Source organism: Bos indicus, chromosome 13 (genome assembly GCF_029378745.1).
Source record: "Bos indicus isolate NIAB-ARS_2022 breed Sahiwal x Tharparkar chromosome 13, NIAB-ARS_B.indTharparkar_mat_pri_1.0, whole genome shotgun sequence".
Lineage (NCBI taxonomy): Eukaryota > Metazoa > Chordata > Mammalia > Artiodactyla > Bovidae > Bos > Bos indicus.
Window position 1 is genome coordinate 30,399,884 of NC_091772.1, and position 16,399 is coordinate 30,416,282.

The following is a 16,399-nucleotide window of genomic DNA, read 5'->3' on the forward strand; positions in this document are numbered from 1 at the left end:
ACTTGCAGCAGTCAGTCAGGGTCAACTATTCATCACTGAGCGGCCAAAAGCCTCGCCATGGTGTCCTGTTTTCAACCACCTTATTGTGACCATTAGGAGGGCAGTGGGAGAGTAAAACTATTTTTTGACCTGTGATGGGAGACATGAGCTGGATGTGCTAATCACAATGAACAACCAGTAGAGGAGGAAGGGTGATCTGAGGACAATACAGAAGATAACAGTAAAAGGAAAAGGAGAAGACAAAGCTTATCAGAGATTCAGAATTGAGGGATTTCAGAGGTTTTCGGCCAAGTCCGTCCATTCTACATAAGGAAACCAGAAGATACACAGGATCAGTGCCTGGTCTGAATTCAAACAGCTAACTAGCAGAGAGTCGGAATTAAAACTCATGTTTTCTGACACATAATGTGGCAGCTCTCCATTACATCATGCTACCTCTTGTGATGCAAAGTTTAGACATTGTTTAATTCCTCTTCTAGAAAAAGTGGGCATGTATCAGTGTGTAAGCGTGTGTGTGTGTTAAGGTAGAAGTAAAAAAAAATGAGGATAAAATTATATACAGTGGCATCAAAGGGTAAATGAATGCTGAACTCATGCAGTGTTTTGTAATAATAAAAATAAATAAATTGAAAGGGCATAAATAGTGCACCCCCCCTTTGGAAAACAGTTTGCCAGTTCCTCCAAAAATTATGCAGATACCATGTGATCAAGTAATTTCATTCCTGGGTACACACCCAAGAGAAACAGCACCATGTCCACAAAACACTGATGTTCACAGTAGTATTATACATTATTATGTTAGTATTATATATTAATGTTCATAGCAGTATTATTCATAAGAGTCAAAAATCAGAAACAATCTAAATGTCCATCAACTACTAAAGAGAAAAACAAAATTGATATAAATTGATAAATCATACAAAAGAATATTATTTGGTCATAAAAAAGAAATTAAGTACTAATACACAGGAATGAACAATGGAAACATTATGCTAAGTGAAAGAAGCCTCCAGACATGAAAGGCCACATACTGTTCGATTCCATTTAGATGAACTATCCAGAAGAGGCAAAGCTTCAGCATCAAAAAGGCGCCAGTGGCTGGCAAGGAATGAGGAAATGACAGCTAAAGCGTGTAGAGGATCTTGGAGTGAGGAAATGTACTGAAATTAGATAGTGGTCATGATGGCAGAGGCTTGTGAATACACAAAAAAACCCACTGAATTATATACTTTAAAATGGTGAATTTTATGGCATCGGAGTTCTATATCTATTTTTTTTTTAAAGTGCACACCCCAAAGCACTCAGAGTCAACCTTTCATCTCAGTACACTCTCATAGACACATGCACACAGGAGCTGGAGACAGGGAGAGAGAAAGAGAGCCAGAGAGCCCATGAGAGAGACTGTTTCCTTTGTCTTAATGAATGCATATGATAAAAGTAATATGAAATTGATCATTTTAACTCTAAAGGGCAATTTGCTACACTATCAAAGAAAAGGAAAACATTCAGACACAAAATCCATTAACAACACAATTATTTCCTTACTGCTGTTTCTCTAAATGTTTGATAAAAAGTATATAATTCCAAGTATACATATTTTTTCAGAAGGACAGCTATAATTATATACAGATGAGCACCACAGTGTAAGAGTTTTATTTTTCTTCTTTTGTAAATGCTTATCTTCACTTAGTTTCGAGGTCCTCACTAGGGGCTCGTCAGCTTCCTTTAAAAAAGGCAGCTGATGAAGTCCAAACCTCCCTGATATGTCTCCCACACTCCAGGCCACCATGCATGGCCCTAATCGCCTTGGAGCCCGGTACCAGACAAGGGATGACTCCCAAGCCCCAGAGCCCACTGAATCTATTCAAACCAGCCAGCCCACAGTGGGGCCAGGCATGGCTTGCACGGCCCTCCAGCCAACTCCACACCAGTTCCCATAAGGAAGCTGCTCTCAGGCCTGCAGTCTACTAGTGCCTTGTCTACAGGTCTCCTTCTCTCCCTGGCCCTGTCTTGGAGCTTTCTCTTGTTTACAGCTGTAAGTAACAGAAGTGTTCTGCCTTTCATCTATCTGAGCATCTGTGTGCTGTATCCTACCATAAGAAATATCTTTAAACCCTAGAAAACACCACCAATACTGCTAGAACACTAGACCGGTAATACTAGGGCAGTACTAAGGCAGTAATACTGGGGTAACAGGAGACTATACAGCAGCTAATGACTTCCCACTATGATCTTAGGCAGAAAACAAACATTCCTCTGTTCTACCTAACTGTTAAAGAAAAGCAAATGTGCATATTTAGAAGAGCTCACCATTGTGGTGAAACTGTCTGCTCATTCATTCAACAAATGTTTACTGAGCATCTAATATGTACCCAGAAAGACAATGTGACTGCTTTCATAGAGTTAATATTCCATTAAGGGCAATAGAAAAATTCAAGATTAAAAAAAAAAAAAAAAAGATAACTAAGCCAACAAAAAAGGTCATTACAAAGTGATTATTCCTACAAAAAAATGTGAAAAGAGTCAGTGGGAAATGGTCCAGGAAAAGGCCCTTAAGGTACCATCTGAGTTAGGGCTTGAAGGAGAGAGGAGTGATCCATTCAGCTGGAGTATTCCAGGCAGAAATGAAAGAAGTATAAAGATTCATCAGGTAAGGGCTTGTTGTTTAGTCGCTAAGTCATGACTGACTCTCTGCAATCCCGTGGACTGCAGCCCACCTAGGTCCCTCTGTCCATGGGATTTCCCGGCAAGAAAACCGGAATGGGTTGCCATTTCCTTCTCCAGGGGATCTTTCCAACCCAGGGAAGGTAAGGGCTTGGCACGTATGAAGAACTGACAAGAGACAGTGTGGCTGGAGGACAGAGAATCCAGACCATCAGGGCCTTAAGGCCACAGGGTGAAGATTTCAGAACATATCACCTTCACTCTCTATCCTCCTGCAAAACACACACCGTGCACTTTTTAGAAAACAGCTTCATTGAAGTATCTTTGACATACAAAAACAACATATTTAAGGTGGACAACTTGATGTTTTAATACATGTATATACTGTAAAAAGATCACCACAATCAAGCTAATTAACACCCATTATCTCTATCTAGTCGTCATTTTTTTATGTGCATACACAGTCACACTTTTGGGAATATGAATGGTTGTTTGTGGATGTGTTGGGGAGGAGACACAGCTTTATTCCCTGGTTGCTAGACTGCCTCAGGATAGCTTTAGCTTGTGTAACTGAAGTCACTAAAAATGTAAGAGTTACTACTGTTTGACAGGACAATTACTATTAATGAATAAAGGCAGGATGAAGTCATTTGATCATCATGTCCATATCATCCCTGTGCAAGTGTTGTCATGAAAGGCGAACGTTGTCTAGTAAAAAAGAAAGGAAATAGAGGAAGGAGAGGAAGGGAGGGGATGGAGGATGAGGAAGATGAGGAAGGCAGGCAGGCAGGCAGGAAAGGACTGTTACTGTTACTAAAAATAATCACCACCACTAGAACCACTGCTATGGAACCACCATTCTAAACTGGAAAAGAATAGGAGATCTACTTCTTTTTCCAAAATCAGAACATCTTATTAAATGCAAATCATTAATGATTTAAACTCCATTTAAAACTATTTGGAATATCCATAGTAATTTCAGATTATGCAGGAAAAGTGATGAGATATGTATCAAAAAGTGAGAACTTCATGGTAGCTTCTAATCCTAGCACATGTGTTAAGAGTTTAATGCTGTGAAATGCTTGGGTCTTTCTACTTTTAGTGTGAAATCATTTTTCAGATGAAATAGACAAAAGTTAGAATTTCAGGCATTTAGCTAATTGTTTTACTATGCCTGACAAAATATTACCAGTTGTTTCAGTGAAACATATTGTTAGTATGGAAGATCAAATAGGACATTCTCTCCCCTCAGTTTATCAAAAGCTTTATTTATATTCAATAATGGATATCTGTTTTCATAAATTATTTCAAAGTGGGTTCTGCCTCTGACCCTCAAAAGGAATGAGCCTAAAAAAATAGGAAACTCAGCATGATCGGCCAGCTTAACTCTATCCTTGATAAGCCTGTCAGTTCAGAAAGGGTGATGAAAAAGGAATTGAGAGTATACACTATCAGCAGTAAACTAAAATATGCTGTCATAGGAGAAAAATGCTCTCTGTAACAGTGGACAAGTGAATAAAAACCATTCAAAGGACCTTAAAAATCAACTTACTTTACAGTATCTTAAAGCTTCCATGAGTGTTAAGAATCCTACAGCAGCTTGTTCATGTATACCAAGAAGTTCTGCAACAAAAAAGTCAGCAATGCATTAGCATACAGATCTGAAAAGTACTTCAATATAAATACATATGTACACATACATATATATGTTCTACACCAAAACTTTTACCCAAAATTGTACCTTAAAAGTCTAGCATATATTTACTGTTAAGAGTTCACATCAAGTCACCGTGATAGTCCTATTCATTATAAAATACCAATAGATTAGGTAATAGAGCCTTTGTATGTACATTAAATGCATTTATAAAACTTTATATTCAATGTTAACTTTTGATAGACATTTGATACCTTCCCTTTCTCCTCTAAATAAACACAAGCAGCAGCTTAAGACTGCGGAAATAATGAAGAACAGAACACAGTACCTGCTTTACAAAGGCTAGTGTTAGTCGCTCAGTTGTGTCTGACTCTTTGCGACCCCATGGGCTGTATGTAGTCCACTAGGCTCCTCTGTCCATGGGATTCTCCAGGCAAGAATACTGGAGTGGGTAGCCATTCCCTTCTCCAGGGAATCTTCCAACCCAGGGATCGAACCCAGGTCTCCTACATTGCAGGCAGACTCTTTACCCACTGAGCTACGAGGGAAACCCTTACAAAGGCTAAGAGCTTATCAAAGGAGACAGATGAGAAAACTTGTGCTCTTTGTTTAGATGAACACACACATCTTACAGTGGTGTTAAGAGCATCTGTTCACTGTGTTAGTGTCAGTGAGTCAGTTCAGTCGCTCAGTCGTGTCCGACTCTTTGCGACCCCATGAATCGCAGCACACCAGGCCTCCCTGTCCATCACCAACTCCCGGAGTTCACTCAGACTCACGTCCATAGAGTCAGTGATGCCATCCAGCCATCTCATCCTCTGTCGTCCCCTTCTCCTCCTGCCCCCAATCCCTCCCAGCATCAGAGAGTTTTCCAATGAGTCAACTCTTAGCATGAGGTGGCCAAAATACTGGAGTTTCAGCTTTAGCATTGTTCCCTCCAAAGAAATCCCAGGGCTGATCTCCTTCAGAATGGACTGGTTGGATCTCCTTGCAGTCCAAGGGACTCTCAAGGGTCTTCTCCAAGACCACAGTTCAAAAGCATCAATTCTTCGGCACTCAGCTTTCTTCACAGTCCAACTCTCACATCCGTACATAACCACTGGAAAAGCCATAGCCTTTACTAGACGGACCTTTGCTGGCAAAGTAATGTCTCTGCTTTTCAATATGCTATCTAGGGTGCTCATAACTTTTCTTTCAAGGAGTAAGCGTCTTTTAATTTCATGGCTGCAATCACCATCTGCAGTGATTTTGGAGCCCCCCAAAATAAAGTCTGACACTGTTTCCACTGTTTCCCCATCTATTTGCCATGAAGTGATGGGACCAGATGCAGGTGCATGCAAGTGTTAACATCTGAGTTGAATCCTGAAGCATATGTAGGAATTTTCCAGGCCAAGAAGAGGATAAGAAGATAATTTAAAGAGAAGAAATGGCAAAGAAGTATGAAAAATCAATGTATTCAAGGGGTAAAAAATTTGTCAAAGCTTCCTTAAAGGTTTCTAGCCTGGGGAACCTGATAAATGGTGACTGACTGAGAGAGAGAATAAAGAATTAGGTTCTAAAGTGGTATGAAGAGAGAGCGTGAGTTTGGTTTTAGACTAGAATTCAGTGACCTTGAGGACTTCTAGAGAGAGATGGGTACATTACTAGAAGTAAGGTTCAGGAACATGGAAAAAGAGGTCAGAACTGGATACAAAGCTTTAGGGAATCATCAGCATGATCATGGAAATGGATAAGAGCAGAAAAAGCACAGAAAATGAAAAGACAGACTATTCCACATCAGAAATGTAACTATAATGGTAATAAATTCTTTTCATACACTACAGCTTTCAGCTAAAGTACATTAAGTATCAGGATAATAGTAACTTGGGTAACAGTAATTTGGGACCATACATATTTCTAAAAAGAATATTTTTTCTAGTAAAAAATTATGTCCACTATAAACACAACATATATTTAACTCTACACCCTTTTTACTATTTGGTTATGTATCGTCCATTTTCCTGTAGGATATCATGTTTTTATCAATTAATGTAATAATATCAACTTATTTGCTTTGTTGTAAATATTTGACTATGTATCCTTAAGCACAACATCTAAATGTGTATACCAAGAATCGGTTGTTTAAGCTTTAATTTTTGTAAATTCAAAATTAATAGAAGGCATGTATACACACAGTTTGTATTTTTCACTAGCTTCTTACAGGCTCAGAGGAGACACAGCTACAGTTTCCAAGTTTTGCTTAGAATTCTCAGGGATGTCTAAGTTGCTTTTAGACTTATTTCTCTGTCTTAATTTTTAACAACCCCAAAAACAGTGATTATTATTTTCTTATAAACCAAATATGCAAAAGCTTTTTTGGATTCTCAATAATGTTTAATAACGTAAAGGTCATGAGACCAAGAAATCTGAAAATCGTTGGCATAGCATTCAGACCAAAAAGAGAAAGTGAGGGTTAGCAACCCAGATAGGAAGAGATGGTACCCCATAGCCTTTCAAATTTTTTCTTCCTCTTCATTCTGAAAATTAAGGAGCACTAAATATTCTCAAGTTCAAATAATACATGTTAAGAAACTATTTCACGTTTTAATTTCTAAAATCAGTTACCACCACCTAGTGTTATGACTTGATTACTACGTCATCTATTTCCTTACAGATGTCTGGAATACTATATTTATAATATCATGCTACTAAATACACCAAATCAGCTTTCAAAACTCTTGAATAATGAATTATTCAGATGCAGTCAGTAATCACATGTTTAGCCATGTTGTTTGAATGGTAATATTGTAAATGGTAAAATGTATCATTCCTATGTACTTAAAATTTTTATCTTATTTTGATAGCTAAAGTGCATCATTAATAATATTATTGTACAAAGTTATAATTACAGTGAAGACATACTATTCTCACATATTAAAATTTACAGAATTTAGTTACACTAACTATACTTTTCTCACTAAGTCTCCAAGAAATCTGTTTAAGTTTGCAGAAAATTCTAATAATTCTGTCATTATATTTCAGAACTTTCTCTTGTTTTTAGCCTAGCAATTAAAACTAACCATGATTAAGTGTCTATCCACCTTTGTGTTCAGTCAGTCAGACTGTATCAAATTGTAGTTTCATATATTCACGAGTTTGCTTCTCCATACCCTTCTCTGCTCCCTGCTATCACTTCGCACTACTGTCAGGGTGTCTAAAGAAGTCCTTCTTAGGCCTTTCAAACTTGATACTGACTTGGAAAGCACATACTTGCACTATATTTATTTAACAAACACCCTGAGGGCCAGTATTGAAAAGAACAATGTTAAGCACAGTGTGGGAATACAAAGGCATCACCAGGACTACGAAGACAAAGAAGAAACTCTCTGCAAACTATGTATCTAATGAGGGGTTAACACCTAAAACATACAAGGAATTCCTAAAACTCACCGTTAAAAAAAACAAAAAAAGTAACTCCCCAAACCAAACAAATTGCTAAACAAAAAAATCTGGGCTAAAGACTTAGACATTTCTCTAAAGAAAACATACAAATGGCCAACAGTATATGAAAAGATGCTGAATATCAATACCCCCAATCATCAGAGAGGAGGAAATCAAAACCACAATGTTAGGATAACCATTCTCAAAATCAGAAAAGATAAGTAGTAAGTGCTGGGGAGGATGTGTAGAATCCTTGTTCACTGTTGGTGGGAATCTAACATGAAAAACAGGATGCAGGTTCCTCCCCAAAATTAAAAATAGAACCACTGTATGATCGGCAATGGCACCCCACTCCAGTACTCTTGCCTGGAAAATCCCATGGATGGAGGAGTCTGGTGGGCTGCAGCCCATGGGGTCACTAAGAGTTGGACATGACTGAGCGACTTCACTTTCACTTTTCACTTTCATGCACTGGAGAAGGAAATGGCAACCCACTCCAGTGTTCTTGCCTGGAGAATCCCAGGAATGGGGGAGCCTGGTGGGCTGCCGTCTATGGGGTCACACAGAGTTGGACACGACTGAAGCGACTGAGCAGAGCATGATCCATCAGTTCCACCTCTGTGTATTTAATTGAAAAGAGTGAAATGAGGATCTCAAAGAGATACCACATTCCCATGTTCATTGCCGCACTGTTCACAACAGCTGAGAAACAGACAACCTAAATGTCTAGCAACGAATGAATGAAGAAAAGCGTGCAACATCCATACAAAGGATTACCATTCAGACTTACAAAAGAAGGAAATCTTATCGTATGTGCACATACATGAACCTTGAGGACCTTAGGCTAACTGACGTTCGCCAGTCACAGAAGGAGAAACATCGCATGATTCTACTGAGATGAGGTATCTAAAACAAACTCAGAAGCGGAAAGTAGAATGGTGCTGATAGGGGGTAGAGGAGGAGGAAATGGGGAGAGGCTATTCTACAGAGAGAAGAGTTTCAGTTACATAAGACAAATAAGATTTGCTGTACAATCTCATACCTATAAATAATACCATACTCTAAAAATTCGTTGCAAGGGTAGATCTCATGTTAAATGTTCTTACTACAATTTAAAAAAAGTCAAATTCCCCACCTCCGCCAAAAAAAAAAAAACTCAACAGTAGGTGACAATGTAGAATGTGATAAGTATGATGAAGGCAAAATGCTCAGAGACCAGACAGATGACCAGCAGCTGTGGGTCTCAGGGGACTCCTGGGGACAGCACAAGCAGTGGCAGCTGAAGGATTGGCCGAGCAGAGATGGGAGGGATAGAAGTCTTCAGGCACAAGGAGCAGCATGCACAAAGAAATGAAAGTAAGTAGCATGATTCTGTGCAAGCATCGATAAGTTCGTGAAGGCTGAAAATATAAGCTGGGGTGAAACTATGTAAGGTCACTGAGTAAGTAAACAATCTACACACAATGGAGTATTACTCAGCCATAGAAATGAATGAAACTGTACCATTTGCAGAGACGTGGATGGAACCAAAGACTGTCATACAGAGTGAAGTCAGTCAGAAGAAGAAAAACATCAAATAGTAATGCATATATGTGGAACCCAGAAAAATGGTACACCTGTGTCTTATCTAAAAGCAGAACTAGAGACACAGAAGTAGAGAACAAACTTATGGTTACCACGGGGGGAAGGAGGGTGGGATGAATTGAGAGACTGGGATAGACATATATACACTACTATGCGTAAAATAGATAACTAATTTAATGAGAACCTACTGTATAGCAAAGGGAACTCTGCTTGATGCTCTGTGGTGATCTAAATGAGAAGGAAATCTAAAAAACAGGGGATACATGTATATGTACAGCTGATTATGATATAGCAGAAACTAACATCACTGTAAAGCAACTATACTCCAATAAAAATTTAAAAAAGAATCTATAGTTTAAAAATGGAGGGGGGAGGCTTTTTTAATAATGCTGGAATACCTAAAATTTTTAAAAATACCAAAAAAGGCTTGGTTCATCTCACTTACAGGTAAGGGTACATGCACTTTGAGCCATGAACTTTGTGAAATCTACTTTTGAAGTGAAGAGCTTTTTAAAAACCCACTAACTGGTTGTTATATTCCTGAGAAGTCAGGTTGCTACAGAGTTGGCATCTAGCCAGGGTTGCCAATTTCAGCCAATAAGAATACAATATGCCCAGTTGTATTTAAATTTCAGATACAAAATTAAAATTTTCAGTATAAGTATACTCCAAATACTAAACAAGACATACTCCCACTAAAAAGGATTGCTTATTTGAAATTCAGATTTAACTGGGAGCTCTGCATTTTATCTGGGGTGTGTGTGTGTGTGTCCCCAGTATCTAGGGGGGTGTGTGTGTGTGTGTCCCCAGTATCTAGGGGGGTGTGTGTGTGTGTGTGTGTGTGTCCCCAGTATCTAGGGGTGTGTGTGTGTGTGTGTGTGTCCCCCTCAGCAGTGTCCAACTCTTTGTGACCCCATGGACTGTAGCCTGCCAGACATCTCTGGAAATTTCTCCAGGCAAGAATACTGCAGTCGCTTGCCCCTTCTCCAGGGGATCTTACTGACCCAGGGATCGAATCTAGGTCTTCTGCATTGCAAGCAGATTCTTTACCATCTGAGCCACTAGGGAAGTTAGAATTGGGATATTTGGTAATCCTTTGGGAAAAAAATAAAAAGGTAGATCTCTATCTCATACCACTCATAAATAAATAAAATCCAGATGGATTAACAGGATAAACATTAAAAAGAAATAAAGCCCACCAAAGCATTTGAAGAAAATACTAGGCAGTGCTAGCTTTAACTTTGGGGTGGGAGAAACACAGAATAGATACACAGAAAAAAATGTAAAAACAAACAAACAAACCCAGAAGCCCTCAAAGAGATCAAATGATTTAATTTCATCAAAAATGAAAGCTTTGGTATATAAAAGGTAGCAGTGGCAAAGTTAAAGAAAACAGAAATGGTTGAGAGAAAGTATCTACAACAGATTTAATACATAAAGAACTAAGAATTTGTAAAGTACCCCTAGAAATTATAAGTAAAATAACTTCTCCTTCTAAAACGCCAAAAGACAGACAATTCCCAGAAAAAGAAAACACTGAAAGTTGACAAACATATGAAAAGATGATTAGGTGCAGGTTCACTAGGAATCAGAGAAATGTGAATCAAAATAGGCTACCAAGTGTCAGTAAACTGACTGACAAAAATATTAAAGAGTCAAAGTTCTGAGTGCTGGTTAGGACGTAGAGAAACAGGAACTACACACTGCAAGCATAAGTTTATACTCTTCTAGTCGGTAAAGCAAATTTCCAAAGGTAATTTGGCATATGAACGTTTAACAGGTATTCCTCAAAAGGTTAAATAAACACACAGTTATCATATGACCCAGGATTTTCACTCCTGGGTAGATGCTAAAGAAAAATAAAAACATCTTCTCACTAACATTTGTACATAAATGTTACTAACCACATCACTTATCATGGCCAAGTGGAAACAAACCAAATGTCCATCAACTGATGAATGAAAAAAGAAAATGAGAAAATGTGGTATAAGCTATACAATGAAATATTTTTCAGTAAAATGGAGTGAAGTGCTGGTTCATGCCAAAATATGGATGAACCTTGAAAATACTACACTAAGTGAAATAACCTGGTGCAGAAAGTTTAGATATTACATGATTCTATTAAATGTCCAGAATAGGCAAATCAACAGAAATAGAAAGCAGATTAATGGTGGCTGAGGGGAAGTGACTACTTATGGGTTTAAGGGTTCTTTTATGATACATATGTTTTGAAACTGATATGGTGATGACTGCACAACTCAAGAACATATTAAAAACCAGTGACTTATACATTTTAAATGGCAGATGTGTAAATTATGTGAATTTTATCTCAATAAATCTATTAGTTAAAAAAAAGAAAAAGAACAGAAGCCTAACTGTAACCTTTATTGGTTGGATCCACTCTAAATAATTCTATGTAACCTCATCTGAGCTCTTAACTCTGATTGCACATTTACACATTCCTTTCATAATTCATCTTTATACTCCTTCTTAAAGCAGTGGATGTAAACTCTTTCTCCTTTACATGCCTCTAACTTTGTCCATTCATTGTCAGTGGACAAATTCAAACTCTCAAAAGTTCTCCCAATTTAAATATTTGATACCTCAAAATGCCTTTTTCTTTTCTCAATACATTCTTTCTTCTTGTTTTAGAAGAACTGTGTATCTTTCCAACGTCACTGTTACCATCAACTCCATTTACTATCTCTTCTATTAAAAGCAGTTTTCCTCCTAACAGACAATTTAGGAGACTTCTATGCCTTAAAACAAAACTGGTGTATACCATCTCTTGGTCTTATGACCAGGCAATGAACTCCTCTCTTTCCATCCTTTCACCAGCAAAATGTCCTTGCCTGCATTCCTAAAATATTTATTCCTTATGCTATGGATTCTATTTCAATTGCTCTTTTAAGGGAAAGCCCTCATTAACTGCTAAATTCATAGCCTATTCTTAGTCCTCATTCTCCTTGACTGAGAAATTCAGCATGGCTCATTCACTTAACTCTATCACAAAAAAAAAAAAAAAATCTTTGGATAAAATTTTCAATCTCTGCTTCTCTCTATAAATGAGGCAAAAAATTACCTCTTAGGGCTATTGTGAAATTAAATAAAATGAAATTCTTCTATATCATCTTATATATTTATTTTCACACTGAAAACTCTGTTCAGATCAGATCAGATCAGTCGCTCAGTCGTGTCTGACTCTTTGCGACCCCATGAATCGCATCACGCCAGGCCTCCCTGTCCATCACCAACTCCTGGAGTTCACCGAGACTCACGTCCATCGAGTCAGTGATGCCATCCAGCCATCTCATCCTCTGTCGTCCCCTTCTCCTCCTGCCCCCAATCCCTCCCAGCATCAGAGTCTTTTCCAATGAGTCAACACTTCACATGAGGTGGCCAAAGTACTGGAGTTTCAGCTTCAGCATCATTCCTTCCAAAGAAATCCCAGGGCTGATCTCCTTCAGAATGGACTGATTGGACCTCCTTGCAGTCCAAGGGACTTGCAAGAGTCTTCTCCAACACCACAGTTCAAAAGCATCAATTCTTTGGCGCTCAGCCTTCTTCACAGTCCAACTCTCACATCCATACATGACCACAGGAAAAACCATAGCCTTGACTAGACGGACCTTTGTTGGCAAAGTAATAGGCTGTCTATCATGATGATTAACTATGCTGGTTGTAAGGGAACCAGACAACTGTGGTTTAAACTCCAGCTTGTTTGCATGAAATAAGATAATTTGGTGCCTTAGTTTCCTTTATTCTAAGACCTTCATAGAGTAGTTTTAAGAAAAGAAGTGAATAAAATAGGAGAAAAGAAGACAGTCACTAAATATTAAGAACAGAGGTTGGCACTGCTAAGATGATGCTTGTCACTGCTGGATAATGGGCTTTCTGTTGTTATTATTATTTATTTATTTTTATTTATTTATTTACTTGGCTGTGCCAGGTCTTAGCTGTGGCACACAGGATCAGCATTCTTAATAACTGTCAACAGTTGTTTAAAGAAAATGAAATACCTGAGGACAAGAATTGTTCTCTGCTACCAAAACAGTGACTTAAAGCTGACTTCCTATGTAATGTTTCTTGCACTTATTCATTCACTCAATAAAGTTCATTTGAAAACCTATTGGTTATTTGTACCTTACTCTCATCTATCTAATTCACAGCTGAATTCTACAGATTCTACTTTCCCAGAGGCTCTTTCCCAGAGGCAGGGGTCGAGCAGAAGAACATGCTATGGTGGACTGAGCACAGGCCTGGGCTGTGGTCAGAAGCCGTGGACGCCTGCTGTTGGACATGGGGTGAATTACAAATGACCTAAGCCTCGGTTTTCTTAACTATCAACTGAGGTTGAGAAGATACACACCCAAACATATTGCTTGGCATGAAGTACACAATCCTAGTGGCTCTCTTTCTCTTCCTTTGCCACACCTATTTCATCCTGTTACTTCCCACCCACTGACTACCTGTTCTAGTTTGTGACCTGTCATCCCATCCCATTCCTATGCATACAAGCTGACAGGTTCAAGTTCTTATTTTGTCTTATGTTACTGTTCTGCTTAAATGCCTTCAATGACTCTCTTCCTAACACTTGACAACTAAGGTTTAAACTTCTCAGTATCAAGATCCTCTGGTTTCTTACCCAACCTTATATTTATGATCTTTTCTGTGTTCTTCACAGTCAATGCTTTTATCTCCTCAAATCTGGCTGTACATTCTAATTATGTACAGGTAATTTTTAAATTATCATGTCCAGACCCCACTACCCAGAAATTCTAATTTGTTTATTTGTTCTCAGCTGGGGCCTGAGTACTGACTTACTCTTAAGCTTCCTAAGTGAGGAACACATAGTTGGGATTAAGATACACTGCTCTAATCAGACTGGTCTGTCTCCCTGTCTCTAGACACAAACCTGTTTTTTTCCCTCTCTCTCATTCCATGTGGCCTCATTAAAATGGCCACTCCTACTTAATGGCTCCCCACTCATCCCAAGGCAAACACAGTAGGAAAGGTTTCCTCCTTTCCTTGAACTTCTATCATACTTTACTTCAACTTGTGTTCATTTCACCTTGCATTATAATTACCTGTGTGCATGCTCTTGTTTTCCTCTTTTGAGGAAAGGCCAAGTATTCCCATGAGCTGGTTGAGGCATTTTAGAAATTTTATCTTAATCTTCATAATCTAACATTTCTTTAAGGAAGGTATTACCTCCCTGAGTTATAAATTAGGAAACTGCAGACAAGAGAAGTAAAGCAGCTTGCCTAAAGATTGCAAAACTAGTAATTCTTTAATTATAATTTTTCCTTTGTATAATACATATATCACAATCTCCCCCATGTTGTCAGACAGAAAAATATCCAATAAATGCTGGATGAATGTATGGATTTTCATTTTAATTTTGGTGAATGAAAACAGATTCAACCTTAAGCCAACATTCATAACAATTAAGGGAGAATGCAAGAAATATACCATGTCTATTTTCTTTTCCAAGATAATATTTTAAAGTCTTTACTTAGTTTTGATATTTAAACTATACTTTAAAAAAAAAACACTGCCAGACAATAGCTTTGAAAGCTAGTATTTCAAGAAACAGAAAAGGATAAATTAGTACATGTCAACAATCTAAACTGGATAGCTGACCAATATCCTGTAAGTATTGGGTTGGCCAAAAAGTTTTTCAGAAGATGTAATGGAAAAACCCAAATGAACTTTTTGGCCAACCCATATATAGCATGAAGAAAAGCCTATGGAAGACTTGAGAATCTGACATGTCTTTGACTAGCAGGGTTGAATACTTTCAGCTATCAATCAGAATGAGGGCTCAAGAACAGGATGGGTTCAATTACAAAAATATAGAGCAAGTTCAGCTCACTACTTTTTTTGTCAGTGAATTTTACTGTTTGAACTTTGACCTTTACCAGAAATCACCTAAACTAGGTTCTCATTTTCACCTCATCACTGAGATAATTTTGTATACATTAGCTAATGTAGGATGGAAGGGTACCTCTTAGATTTCTTAAATAGTTAAGTGAAAGGTTGGATGGTGTTAAGGTGCTCTTCAATTTTGAAATTCAGTCATTTTTACTGATTTTTCCCCCTAATATTGTCTTCTTTCATGTTTCTATTAACTCCATGTATTTCTAAAATTTGAGAAAATTTAAATTTAAGATCAAGATTCATTCATTTAAATGGGAGCAGAAAGCAGTAACTATTATTTTCTCAGTCATAATATTTGCTTCTGTAATTTGTTGACAGTTTTATCCAATTTTAGGAGAAAAATTAAACTTCCCTGTGAACTACAGGAGTCATGATTTCTGTTCTATATCACACACTTCAAGTATTACATACTTAAGAGTCTGACATGCCTTTAACATGCCTTTAACTTATTCAACGTATGCTGAAAGAACAAATAAATGAATTCAGACTGACCAAGTAACAATAAGCTACAGGGAATCTTTTGCAGAGCTGTATATCAGCTCTCCTTAACTAGATGGATCGGCCAAAGGTGCTTGACTTCAACGTTCCTGGCAACATATGAAGGTATACGAAAGAAATAATTGAGACCAGAGATGGAGGTGGTGGTGGTTTAAAATTCTCAGACAACCTTAAATTTACCCAGCATTTTAAAGGAAATTACAAACCTTAAAAGTAATACAGGAAAAAAACCACTAGACTCTTAAATACTTCAAATCACAATACTCATAATTTTTCAATTTTAAGCAAAATTCAATAGTGCTCTCGACTTACAGACAGATATCACTAGATAAGTACAAACTTTACATATATATACATTTTAATTTTACATATATCCAAAGACCTATGACTTTTTCTAAACAAGTTAGTCCTATAATCTTAATTTTATATTAGAGAGAGCTAAAGGCTTAAGTAACTTGACTCAAGTCATATACTTGTGATTTGAACCCAAGTTTGTCAGCCTCCAGAGTCTATGCTCTTCATGTTATAGTGCTGTGAAAACTGTAAGCGATTCCTCTATACTAAAGCATTTATCTTAACCTCTAAGTAACACAGAACCATTAAACAGATGAATCAACAATCAACTGTATGTTAGTGGAA

At 37.7% G+C, this 16,399-nt stretch overlaps 1 protein-coding gene across 3 annotated transcripts in view; it reads right to left on the reverse strand.

Annotated features, from left to right (window-relative positions):
- The window catches only part of MINDY3 (MINDY lysine 48 deubiquitinase 3), a 79,573-nt gene that overhangs the window by 36,923 nt on the left and 26,251 nt on the right, over positions 1 to 16,399 (reverse strand). For all 3 annotated transcript variants that reach the window (XM_019973100.2, XM_019973101.2, XM_070800874.1), the window contains one exon: positions 4,217 to 4,287. In XM_019973100.2, coding sequence (XP_019828659.1) covers positions 4,217 to 4,287 — 71 coding nt within the window. The remainder of the gene's footprint in view (positions 1 to 4,216; positions 4,288 to 16,399) is intronic.